General features: G+C 39.1%; 1 protein-coding gene across 3 annotated transcripts in view; it reads left to right on the forward strand.

Annotated features, from left to right (window-relative positions):
- The window catches only part of adgrb3 (adhesion G protein-coupled receptor B3), a 207,310-nt gene that overhangs the window by 152,713 nt on the left and 41,035 nt on the right, over window positions 1–13,562 (forward strand). For all 3 annotated transcript variants that reach the window (XM_026943047.3, XM_053231051.1, XM_026943048.3), the window contains 2 exons: window positions 9,938–10,040; window positions 10,985–11,028. In XM_026943047.3, coding sequence (XP_026798848.1) covers window positions 9,938–10,040; window positions 10,985–11,028 — 147 coding nt within the window. The remainder of the gene's footprint in view (window positions 1–9,937; window positions 10,041–10,984; window positions 11,029–13,562) is intronic.

The following is a 13,562-nucleotide window of genomic DNA, read 5'->3' on the forward strand; positions in this document are numbered from 1 at the left end:
GAGACTGGAGACAAGGACATTGTGTGCGGGAATCCAACACTGTTCCTCTGGACTGTACCCCTCCCACTCGACAAGGTACTCTAGTCAGTCATTTTTGCAGCAGGAGCTGTGAATTCAATTCAATTCAATTTTATTTGTATAGCGCTTTTAACAGTGGACATTGTCACAAAGCAGCTTTACAAAAATTAATGGATTCACAAAAATATATATGTGAATTTATCCCTAATGAGCAAGCCAGAGGCGACGGTGGCAAGGGAAAACTCCCTGAGATGATATGAGGAAGAAACCTTGAGAGGAACCAGGCTAAAAAACCCATCCTCATCTGGGCGCAACGGATAGTGCAATTATAAATAAATCCCTTCTGTTATTGTGTACTATATGGACAAATAGTGCAATAAATTCATCACAGTTTTTGCAAGAAGTCCGGTTGGTTAAAATCTATCCACTGTCCACTGATGGAGTCCTGAGTACGAAGGTGTTCGTGGCAACCACAGCCCCAAAGCCACTACAGCAATCGCAATCCCAGGCCATTACAGTACAGCTCCCAATATGTGAGCCCCAATCCATCTCTACAGCCCCCAGTTGGGACTATCCCCAGCAAACCAAATGGTTCTTCAGACCGTCCATATGGGGCTGCCCCCAGCAGCAGCGAGCGAACTCAACCGATGAGAACTCCAACCAGAAGTAGGGCATCAGAATGGGTCAGGCAGCGAGGAAGAGCAGAAGGGCATCAGGATGGGTCAGGCAGCGAGGAGGAGCAGAAGGTGTCAGGATCACTGGCATCTCTGAAGTAGCATGTGTAGCTTGACAGGGAGAGAGAGAGATGGAGAGAGAGGGAGAGATTGTTAGGTAAGTTTTGTTCTCTAATGGTTAAGGACAATGTACTTTGCGTGCAGAGTGCAAGCAGGGACTCCAGCAGGACTAGCTATGACAGCATAACTAAAAGGGAGAACCAGAAGCTAAGACAGACATGAGGGCACCCTGGGACATAAGGCAGCCAGCCACTCCACCGTCGAGAAACCTGAGTGAACGCGTGAGAGTGGAGGAGCGACAGCATCCAAACATCCCAGTTCACCACAACACTCTGTGCCTGTGAACCCTTCAGACCTGCCCCTGTACCTAAGAAAACTATTCACTAAAGGCTTGACTAAACAAATATGTTTTCAGCCTAGACTTAGACACTGAGACTGTGTCTGAGCCCCGAACACTAAGTGGAAGGCTGTTCCATAACTGTGGGGCTTTGTAAGAGAAAGCTCTACCCCCAGCTGTAGCACGCACTATTCGAGGTACCAACAAATAGCCTGCAACTTTTGATCTGAGTAGGCATGGCGGATCATAAAAGACCAAAAGTTTGCTCAGGTACTGTGGCGCGAGACCATTTAGTGCTTTATAGGTCAATAGTAGTATTTTATAATCAATACGAAATTTGATTGGGAGCCAATGCAGTGTGGATAAGATAGGGGTGATGTGGTCATATCTTCTGATTCTAGTAAGGATTCTTGCTGCTGCATTCTGGACTAACTGGAGCTTGTTTATGCATCTACTGGAGCATCCGGACAGTAAGTCTTTACAATAATCCAACCTAGAGGTAACAAAACATGAACTAATGTTTCTGCATCGTGTAGTGACAATATATTTCTTATTTTAGCAATATTTCTGAGATGAAAGAAATCGATCCTAGTGCTATTATCTACATGAGCTTCAAATGAAAGACTAGAGTTGATAATCACACCAAGGTCTTTTACTGCTGCACATGATGAAACAGAAAGGCCATCCAGAGTTATTATGTAATCAGAAAGCTTACTTCTAGCTGCATGTGGTCCTAGTACTTCTGTCTTGTCAGAATTAAGTAAGAGAAAGTTAATAATGTCTAATGTCTTTTACACATTCCTCAACTTCATTAAGCTGGTGTCTGTCATCTGGCTTTGCTGAAACATAGAACTGTGTGTCATCAGCATAACAGTGGAAGCTAATACCATGTTTACAAATAATTTTGCCCAGAGGTAGCATATATAAAGAAAATAGCAATGGACCTAAAACAGAACCTTGTGGAACACCAAACTTTACCTTAGTATGAGAAGAGAAGTCACCATTTACATTTACAAACTGATAACGATTAGTCAAATAAGACCTGAGCCAGGAAAGGGCCGTTCCCTTAATGCCTACTACATTTTCCAGTCTATCAAGGAGAATAGCATGATCAATGGTATCAAAAGCTGCACTAAGGTCAAGCAGCACAAACAAGGAGACACAACCCTGATCAGAGGCCTGCAGTAAGTCATTTACAACTTTAGCGCTGTCTCAGTGCTATGATGAGGCCTAAATCCTGACTGATACATTTCATGAATGTTATTCCTATGTAAGTATGAGCACAGCTGCTGTGCTCCAACCTTTTCTAAGACCTTGGAGATAAAGGGGAGGTTTGATATTGGTCTATAGTTAGACAGCTGACAGGGGTCAAGGTCTTTATTTATTTCTCTTATCTTCAATTAGGGTGGAGAGATACACTGATCTAGCAGCACTAAGAGCTTTCTTTTAGCTCAAAAGGCTCTCCTTCCATGCTATTTGAAATGCTACCGATTAAGTTTGATGCCATTTACGTTCTAGTTTTCGAGTGGTCTGTTTTAAAGTTCATGTGTGATCGCTATACCAGGGTGCTAGCCTTTTCTCCCTAATTATTTTTCTTTTAAGTGGAGCTACGTTATCTAGCGAGTTGCAGAACGTTGATTCTAATCATTCAGTTGCCTGGTCAAGTTCTTCGGGATCAGACGGTGATCCAATCATGGTTAGTAAATCTGAGAGATTACTGATAAAACTCTGTGCAGTTGTTGACGTGAAAGTACGTTTGACATGGTGACGTGGCAAGGTGCATATATTATGATTAAGACACATTTTAAATGAGATGAAGTAATGATCTGAGATAGCTTCCGACTGTGGAAATAAGACTATATTTTCTATATTTAATCCGAATGTTAGTATTAAATCAAGAGTGTGTCCACCACTATGAGTGGGTCCTATTACATTCTGATTGACCCCTACTGAATCAAGAATGGACACAACTGCTGTTCTCATTCTGGATTATCAAAATGAATATTAAAGTCTCCAACAATTAATGCTTTGTCTAAAGAAACAACCAGGTTAGAGATGAAATCCGCAAATTCACATAGGAATTCCAAATATGGCCCTGGGGTTCTGTAAATAATAATTAGTGGAATCATCTGGGTAGACTTATTTTTAGTGGCTGCGTAAGTTATGTTAGTATAAAGAACTTCAAATGCGTTGAACTTATGACTAGGTTTTTGCGTGATGCCTAGATTATCATTATAGATGACTGCGACGCCTCCTCCTTTGCCAGTTAGACGGGGCTGATGTATGTAACTGTACCCGGGAGGACTAGCTTCATTTAATGCTACAAAGTCGTTTGAATGGTGAATGGCTTTTACCAGATAAGCAGGCTGACCCTCTATGTCGAGTGGGGCAGTTAGACTGGCAGGTGGGACATTAGTGGCCAGTGGCCCTGGAATGACTGGTTTCAGAAGGAAGACGTGGAAGGTGGGTGCTATGCTGGGGTGTCGTGGAAGGTCCAGCTAATAGGTGACACTGTTGATCTGCTTAAGCACTCTATACAGACCAATATACCTGTGGCTCAATTTCTTGCATGTTTGGGGTTGCCTGAGGTCTCAAGTGGCTAACCATACCTGGTATCCCAGCTGGTAGCAAGATGTCTCTCCTGACGTCAGTCAGCATGGACCTTGTGCGTCTGGGCCACCTGTTTGAGCCATTGGTGAGTGCTCACCATACCTGTTCACTTTTACGGAGCCAGTCATCCATGGCCAGTGAGTCAGTGGGATTGGCATTCCAGGGGAACAGAGAAGGCTGGTATTCGAGCACGCACTGAAATGGAGTCAGTTGGGTGGTGGAGTGATGCAAAGAATTCTGGGTGTACTGGGCCCAGTCCTTCTGGTTCTCCACACAGAAAGTTCTCAGGAAACTTTTTTTTGTTTGCCCGCTCCACTTGGCCGTTGGCCTGCAGGTGATAGCCAGAGGTCAGGCTTACGGTCACTCCAAATTTGTCCATGAAACTGACCCACACCCTTGAGGTGAATTGAGGAACCTGAAAAAGTCTTCCGAAAAAGTATTAGAACATGTGAGTAAAGAGGAGCTCAGCGGTTTCTAAGGCATTGGGCAAACAGGGTAATGGAAAGAGGCACAGTGACTTCGAGAATCTGTCAGTTATGGCCAGGATTGTGGTGTGCCCTTGGGATTCCAGCGTGTTGGTGATAAAGTCAACAGCAATATGGGACCAGGGCCATTGGGGTATGGGCAGTGGTAGGAGCTTGCTGGCTGGTAGGGTTTGGGGCACGTTGGGCCAGTACTTGTGTTTTAGCAGATGATACATGCGCCTGGTACCTGGATGACTCATGGCTATGGACGTGTGTACCTATGTGACCAGTCGAGTATGAAACTTAGCTGATAGGAACACTCTTTTCGGGGGTGTGCATCAGCTTTCATGTTCTTGAAGCCAGGCCGATAGGAGTGGGTGAAATTGAACCTGGTGAAGAAGAGGGATCAGCGGAGATTAGTCATGTTTCTGCATCCACGGCAAGCCCAGGATGATTGGGTGCTTAGATGTCACTGTGAACAGGAAGGAGTTTTCCTCCTGATGTAGCACACCAATGCGGAGGAGGAGAGGTTGTGTGCACTGGGTGACTACACCCCCTCCTATGGGACCCCGTCAATGATGGTCGCTTAGTTCAGGTGGTTCATGGTCCTGACAATTATGCAGTACTGAAAGGGAAAAGATATTGTAGTGAAAAATGTTAATATTCTTAATAATTTTAACATCACCCTGTTCCCATCATGTGTTCAGTTTCAGACTGGACAATGTCTTAATTTACCCTTGTTGACAAATGTCACTTGGTGTATTGAATTGAGTTTTTTGTTTGCTTTGTGTGTGTGTGTGTATGTGTGTGTGTGTGTGAGAGAGAGAGAGAGAGAGAGAGAGAGAGAGAGAAAGAGAGAGAGAGAGAGAGAGGGAGTGAGAGAGTCAGAGAGAGAATAAGTGTACTGATTTCCACTTTTTATCAAAGCTATAGAGTACTCCATAATTCCTGCTTCAGTTCAACAGAAGGACCTGTGTATGCTGCTTTTCTGAGTGAAAATATGGATAGAAAGTTCATGCTGAATTATTAAGTGAAAGCCCCTTGTATTAGCATTATGGAAATGTGGTCCTATATATTGTTCTCTAATAGTTTTGAATTAGTGGCTCTCATGTATGATGCTATTGATTCTATTACCACATTTTTTTTGCCTTTTTCAGAATCAGGTAGATATGTGTGTTATAGATGTACATCTAAGTGTTATCTTTAAAACAATTAAATTCAATTCAGTTCATTGTCACAAAAGCAGCTTTACAGAAATAAATACATTCAGGATATAAATTTTAAATGTATGAATTTATCCCTAAAAGAGGTGATGGTGGCAAGAAAAAACTCCCTGAGATGATATGAGGAAGAAACCTTGAGAGGAACCAGACACAATAGTGTGCAATTGTGTAACCAGGAAATTCATTACAGTTTTCACATGAAGTCTGTTTTGAACTTATCCACTGTTCACTGATGGAGATTTGACTGCAAAATTATTTGTGGCAATTGCAGTCCTAAAGCTATCATAGCAATTGTAGTCTTAAGCCATCATAGCATAACTGTTCATATGAATTGTGGTCCAAAGCCACAATTTTTAAAGTTTTTAAGTGGTTTTTAAGTGGTGCCATCCTCAGTAAGTGGTTTTTAAGTGGTGCCATCCTCAGTAAGTTTTCAGGTTTTTAAGTGGTGCCATCCTCGGTAATCTCAGTGATCTTCAGGCTGTCCATGTGGGGCCATCCCAGCAGCAGCAAGTGATTTCCAATTGAGAACTCCAACCACAGGCATCAGGATAGAACAGGCATGTCTGAAGAGCAGAAGGGGTCAGGATCACTGATATCTCAGGAATAGCATGTATAGCTTGACAGAGAGGGCATCCTGGGACATAAAGCAGCCAGCCACTCCACCATCAACAAACATGAGAGAATGTGTGAGAGTGGGGGGGCAACAGCATCCAAGCATCCGAGTTCACCACAACACTCTATGCCCATGAAACCTCTAGATCTGCTCCTTTACCTAAGAAAAAACTATTCACAAAAGGCTTGATTAGACTTAAACACTGAGACTGTGTCTAAGCCACGACCACTCATTGAAAAGCTTTTCCATAACTGTGGGGCTTTGTAAGATAAAACTCTTCCCCCTACTGTAGCCTTCATTATTTGAGGTACCAACAAATAGCCTGCACCTTTTGATCTAAGTAGGCGTGGAGGATCATAAAAGACCAAAAGTTTGTTCAGGTACTATGTCGCGAGACCATTCAGTGCTTTATAGATCAATAGTAGTATTTTATAATCAATGCGAAATTTGATTGGGAGCCAGTGCAATGTGGATAAGATAAGGTTAAGGGATAAGGGTGATGTGGTCATATCTTCTGGTTCTAGTAAGGACTTTTGCAGCTGCATTCTGGACTAACTGGATCTTGTTTATGCGCCTACTAGAACATCCAGACAGCAAGGCATTACAATAATCCAACCTAGAGGTAACAAAAGCATAAACTGCATCATATTTTGACATTATATTTCTTATCTTAGCAATATTTCTGAGATGAAAGAAGGCTATCCTAGTAATATTATCTACATGAGCTTCAAATGAAAGACTGGAGTCAATAATCATACCACACTGGATGCTATTAACTTCCTTTTACTTAAAAGACAAGACAGAAGTACTTGTACTAGGATCACATGCAGCTAGAAGTAAGCTTTCTGATTACATAATAAAGCTTACTTCTAGCTGCATGTGATCCTAGTACAAGTACTTCTGTCTTGTCTTTTAAGTAAAAGGAAGTTAATAGCATCCAGTGTCTAACATCCTTTACACATTCCTCAACTTTATTAAGCCAGTATCTTTCATCTGGCTTTGCTGAAATAAACAACTGTGTGTCATAATACCTAATACCATGTTTATGAATCATTTTGCCCAGAGGTAGCATATATAAAGAAAAGAGCAGTGGGTCTAAAACAGAACCTTGCGGAACACCAAACGTAGTATGCATAGTCACCATTTACATCTACAAACTGATAACAATCAGTCAAATAAGACCTGAGCCAGGAGAGGGCCGTTCTCTTAACGCCAACAACATTTCCTAGTCTATCAAGGAGAATAGCATGATTAATGGTATCAGAAAGTGCACTAAGGTCAAGCAACACAAGCAGGGACACACAACCCTGATCAGAGGCCAGTAGTAGGTCATTTACCACTTTAACCAGTGCTGTCTTTTTGCTATGACAAGGCCTAAATTCTGACTGATACATTTCATGAATGTTATTCCTATGTAGGTATGAGCATAACTGCTGTGCTCTAAGATCTTGGAGATAAAGGGGAGTTATGTTCTCATTTTCGAGTGGTCCGTTTTAAGGTGCGTGTGTGATTGTTATACCAGAGTGCTAGGTTTTTCTCTCTAATAAATTTTCTTTTAAGTGGAGCTACCTTATCTTGTGTGCAGCGGAACGTTGACTCTAAGCATTCAGTTGCCTGATCAAGCTCTTTGGGATCAGACGGTGATCCAATCATAGTTGATAATTCTGGGAGATTATTGAAATCTCTGTGCAGTAGCTGACATGAATGTACGTTTGACGTGCTGCCATGGCCAGGTGCATATATTATGGTTAAGACACTCTTTAAATGAGATGAGATAATGATCAGAGATAGTGTCAGACTGCAGAAATGTGACTATATTTTCTATATTTAATCCAAATGTTAATATTAGGTCAAGAGTGTGACCTCCATTATGAGTGGGGCCTCTTACATTCTGATTGACCCCTACTGAATCTAGAATGGACACAACCGCTGTTCTCAGAGAGTCTTCTGGGGTATCAAAATAAATATTAAGGTCTCCAATAATTAATGCTTTGTCTAAAGAAACAACAAGGTTAGAGATGAAATCCGCAAATTCACAAAGGAATTCAGAATATGGCCCTGGGAAATCATTTTACTTTAAATGTCTAATCATTAAAGTGGCCATTTAATAAGAGTGTTTAGTTCATAAATAGTAAAGAAGTATAGCGAAACATTTCATTATAATTATAATTAAACTTCCTATCCACGTTACATATCATAAACTATGGCTGCCTTTTTATATCATGCCATAACCTCTCTTTAAACTATTCATCCATAATCTTTACTCTTACAGTCTAATCAATACCTATTCTCAGAGATCTAATATTTCTATCCTTGACAGATGTCTTTCTATGTAGTGGGAAATGCTGGTGCAGTCTGGCTGCCATCTCTCCTATCTAATTTGTTGTAGTGACTTCAAACTTTGATTATAATCTTACTGTTAATGTTATGTATCTGTGGATTTTATGCCTTCCAAAATGTCGATGTGCCTGTCTGGTTAGCTTGTGAAGCTAATACTACTGTGAGTCTTGATGGCACATATATCACTGGCTAGAGGCACTTTGGTGGTTGTATACATTTACTGGGAATAACTGTAAATTGAACAGTCTTTTCACTAATTTAAATTACCACAGTACATGTACTCTGATTATTCTTCCCATGCAAAAGTTTGTCACTTTAGTAACCTTTTCCGATTTATAAGCTTTCTTACAGTAAATGGTCTGTCAAACCCTATCATCGCTATGTTTTCACTGATAGCTAGAAATACTATAGAAGTCCAGGTATTGTCACAGGAGGTACATTTCTCTTTTCACACTTCATATTATAAAATTATCATAATTAAGGAAATATTAACCCTTAGATTTGACACAAATCAAATTTCAGGTCAGATCCATCATGAGTTCCCCAGATCCAAAATGAATATTAGACATACTCTTTTTTAAAAAAAAAATTAATAAATAAATAATAATAATAATAATAATAATAATAATAATAATAATAATAATAACTAATGTTGGAAGAAAAAAAATCTTTTCTGGTAGGACATATTTCTTGTGGAAATAATCATGTTGATATTGACAGCATAATGCTCAACCGCTTGAGCTACATAAAACACTGTGAGCTGCTGAACTTTTGCCTGATTGGCCGATTTGTTAAAACAGAATTAATTGGACTATAGTGCACATGCACTGTAGAAAAATATCAGTAAATATTTCTATTTAAGTGAATTTAAGTAAATAACAAATGGTCAGTTGGAAATCATCAGTTGCTAAGAACTTACACAGCAAGAACCCCATAACGTGCAGAGAGAGGGTTCTGGATTTTTGATGATATGGTCAAAATAGAAGCCCAAATGTCTCTAATAACCATAGTAGTCTTTTGACTATGACTTTCCAATTACAAATTAAAACCAAACAATGGCAATTAATATGTCCACTAGGTTTGATTGGACATTGCAGGGTAAGTTTGGTAACTGTATTTGGTAACAATGAGAAATTGTACAACCTGACCATCCTAATTCTTTTAATAACTTTTCCTAGACAGTCTCGAGATGACATTTGTCAAATGTTGTCACAATCATATTAAAAAGACTCCTATACTATTTGTAAGATTTAAAACCACTGTGTGTTTATGTATGATCTGATGCTAACACATTAGCCAAAATAGACCGTAACTGCAAACTTGTCTAAGAGCTGGATACACAAAATTCCTTCCTACAGGCTGAGGCTGTCTCATGCAAGCTGGAGGTGCAATAAAATCCTTGGCGTGGGCTGGAAAAATGACAGATGTATATTTATAACTCACCTCGAGGTGACTTATGTAATTGGCTCAGAAGCTTTGGATTTGTATGAAATGGCATTACCTTCATTGTCATTCACTGGTTGAGATGGACTGATGCAGAATGTGAATGCCTTGTTAAATTATCTGTTACTTGTAACCAGACCTTGTCCTTTCCACAGGAACAACACTGCTGTGAACTCCAAAGTCATTGCTGTGACAATGAGACCAGAGCCCAGAATCAAAGAAGCTCAGATGGAGATAGAACTTGCTCACTTGGCCAATGTAAGCAGCTTCTCTGGACCACACTGACCTCATCACCTACGCTATATGATAATTAAACACATTTCTCCTGACCCCAAATGTTAAAAAAGGATTATTCAAATGCTAACAAAGGATTAAATGTGACTGTAACTATATTTTGTGTTTGTTGCTGAATTGATTGGAAATAACCATTTGCCTTGCGATTTGAGCAAAGGTTATATTTTATGATGCATTCCCAAATGGTAAAACAAGTCTAAAAGGAGAAGGACCAGTGACTCAACTAAAATAACAAATGGTGGCTTGCTTTGCCAAATGCTAAAAATACGCCCTCCGTTTGCACTCAGTTTATGAGACATGAAAGCAAATTTGCAGTGATTAACTCAAGAGAAAATCCATTTGTAGATCAAACGCGTGCTGTTTGTCTCCTTTTTTAAGTAAATGAGACAATTCCTATAAGGAATTGTCCAATAGCTTCTAATGTGAATTTTGTAAAACACAATCAAACTTTCTTAGTTTAGAAAGCAGTGCTCTTTAGCAAATTGGCCTTTTATAAAACAAGTTAAAATATAATGGATTAGGTTCTAAGTAAAAGGAGCTCTGGGCACACATTATTCTCCACTGACTTTGTGAATCACTTTGGTCAACAGAAAACATGCATATTAACAATATGAAAGAAAAAAAATGGCCACTACTACAATTTCTCCTTACCAGAAAGTGTCAGGACACAAACTGGATGGCTATTGACAGATAAATATGCAGACAGCAAATGTTTATACAGTAGGCCCAGTATTTTTATTTAATTAATATTTGCTTCTCTGGTATAAAATGGCCTCAGGTATCTTATTTATGTCCTCATTTTGCTGAATACAGGCATATACTGTATACTATAGTCTCTTAATGGTCAAATTTAAAAAAAAAAAAAAAAAAAAAACAATGACAACAACAATATATTTTTTGTTTTTCAGGGAACCGTGAACCCATTTTGTGTTCTCTGGGATAGCACCATCATGTAAGTATTTCCAAACAGCAATTTTAAAGGATTATAAAGGCTCGGACTAGAAATTGTGCTGTTACCTTAATCTCAGTTCATTATTTTTGGACTTAACTAGTAGCAACTTGTAATACAAGATAATATTTACTAATTGTGTATAGTGTTCAACTGGATTTGATTCAAAGTGGCTTGAAGCTACAATGATTTTTAGGATTTTCTAGAATATGTATACTACTAATACAGTACAAAACAAACAAAACAGCAATGCTGGTTCTAGATAATGTTAAGGCTACGGCAAGGGCAACATGGGTGTTTAAGGATAATTGCTGCAGCACACTCAAAGAGTGAAATTTAAATGAAAACAACAGATTCCACGACATCAAGAAGCACTGGAGCCAAATCTGAATAATTAGTGGCTCCAGTTATAAGTGGATTATAGGATGTACAGTAAAATACAAGATTTATGTCCACTTTTTTCCAATTTTGGTGCAAAACCTTACCAAAAGGTAACAAAATGTAAAAATGTATATGATACTGTAGGAAGTCTGTTTTAAAGTTGATTTTCCATCCATCTCCAACAGGAGACTGCTTTGAAGGATTGTTCATGGTCTATAAATGCTTTCTTTAAAAAAATGCTAGGCGTCAGTGCATGTGCTCTGTAGAAATCATCTTCCTAAAAATAAAGCTTAATGCATTTAATACAAGCTCAAATACATTTACACTGACATTAGATCTATGTAGTTGGTACATTGGTATCTTCTCTATCAGCATCACTACACTTCTTCCTGTTCTGATTCCATACTTGGTTTCATTTCCACATTATCCTGCACTATTCTGCAAATTGAATATAGCTTCAACTTTTAGAAATATGATAATTGCTTCTGTAGCAAAACAGCCAGGCACATCAAGCACATTGTATTATAGATAAGAAAATAGAGAAAGCACATTTACCAAATTGAATTTTCATTGAATCGGGAACACAGTTGGCTCTCTCTTGTAAAATGTCTGATACGTATTGGAGACCAGTGGTATTAATAAAGCTGACCTAGAAGGAATGGGCTGCTACAGTGAGAAGTCTGGTCATATTCACATACATTTTTTTATCATTCAGTAAAAAGCATTATTGTCATTGGTGTATCCAAATAATCTGGATTTCATTGTATACTCATGATGCGTTTGTTTTTAGTTCTTGAATCTACTTGCTTCTCCATACTACTTAGGGTGCATTATGCAGTTTAGGAAACAGCCTTGAGTTCTGTATGAAAGTGTACTGACTTTGCACTTGTATGAATCTGTGAGGGAGAGAATGGGGCAGCATAATCCATAATATAAAATATATATTGTAATAGAGTTTTTGTACCAGAGAGAGCGAAACATCAAATCTTGCATCCTGTAGATGTAGAATACATTGGAAAAAATCTTTTATGGGTGAAATACTGACAATTATGGTGACATACTGTATATTGGTTAATATTTTATAGACAGTATCACAAGAAGAAGAAGTCTTTTTTTGTTACATATACATTACAGCACAGTAAAATTCTTTTCTTCATATATCCCAGCTTGCTAGGAAGTTGGAGTCACAGCATAGGGTCAGCCATGATACAGTGGCCCTAGAGCAGCAAGGGTTAAGAGTCTTGCTCAGTGGCCCAACAGTGGCAGCCTGGGAGTGCTGGGGCTTGAACCCCTGACCATCTGATCAGTAACCCCAAGCGTGAACCATTGAGCCACCACTGCCAGTATGTTTCAGCTGCATAAAGACAAGGTACAGCCTGATTCTGTAAGCCACAGCGTCCATTCCAGCTTAAACCTAAAGGATGTAAAAGAGCTAGAGTAAACTGGAATTAAGTTGTTGGATCCAAGTCCTCTCTTCCCTCTTTCAAAAAAAAAACAAAAAGAAAAAACAATTATGTAAAGCTTTACTTTCTTATTGCCAAGCATTATCATGTTACCTTATTATCAGCTTTTCCAAATTTGAATCTGGACAATTGCTATTCCTCTGCTTAACCCTTGTTTTCTCTTCCCTACTTTACAATATTGCGTCCCATTGCCACAGACTTTCTGTTTAGATTTTAGAGTAACAAAACTGCAACATTTACTTTAAAATGCCCAGGCTATATTATCTTTATTTCATTCACCACTTTATTTTTAATTTTTACTTTTTTGTCCTCTGAAACCAGTACCCTCTCATCTTTACTTCCTACCTATGTTAAATCACATCTTGAATCAAATTTGGTGCTCAAAAAAAGAAACAACACAGTCATGTATTTTCCTGCAGTGTACTACTATAAGTAAATATATTTTACACCAAAATAAGATACTGCCGTGTATAAATAACACAGTAGACTATACATATACCATAGATAAACTGCAACATCAGCTACTTACCTATGAGTTTGAGTATTTCACCTATGATGGCTACTAGTAAAATCGCTCTCATGGCTCTGCCCTGAACAGTCACCTTCAGCCAGGCCAGAGTGACATAAAGACACCTCTCACCTCTCTTTATACACTCACAGACTGATTGCATATGGAAAAAGTAATCTACAGGT

Source organism: Pangasianodon hypophthalmus, chromosome 28, assembly GCF_027358585.1.
Source record: "Pangasianodon hypophthalmus isolate fPanHyp1 chromosome 28, fPanHyp1.pri, whole genome shotgun sequence".
NCBI lineage: Eukaryota > Metazoa > Chordata > Actinopteri > Siluriformes > Pangasiidae > Pangasianodon > Pangasianodon hypophthalmus.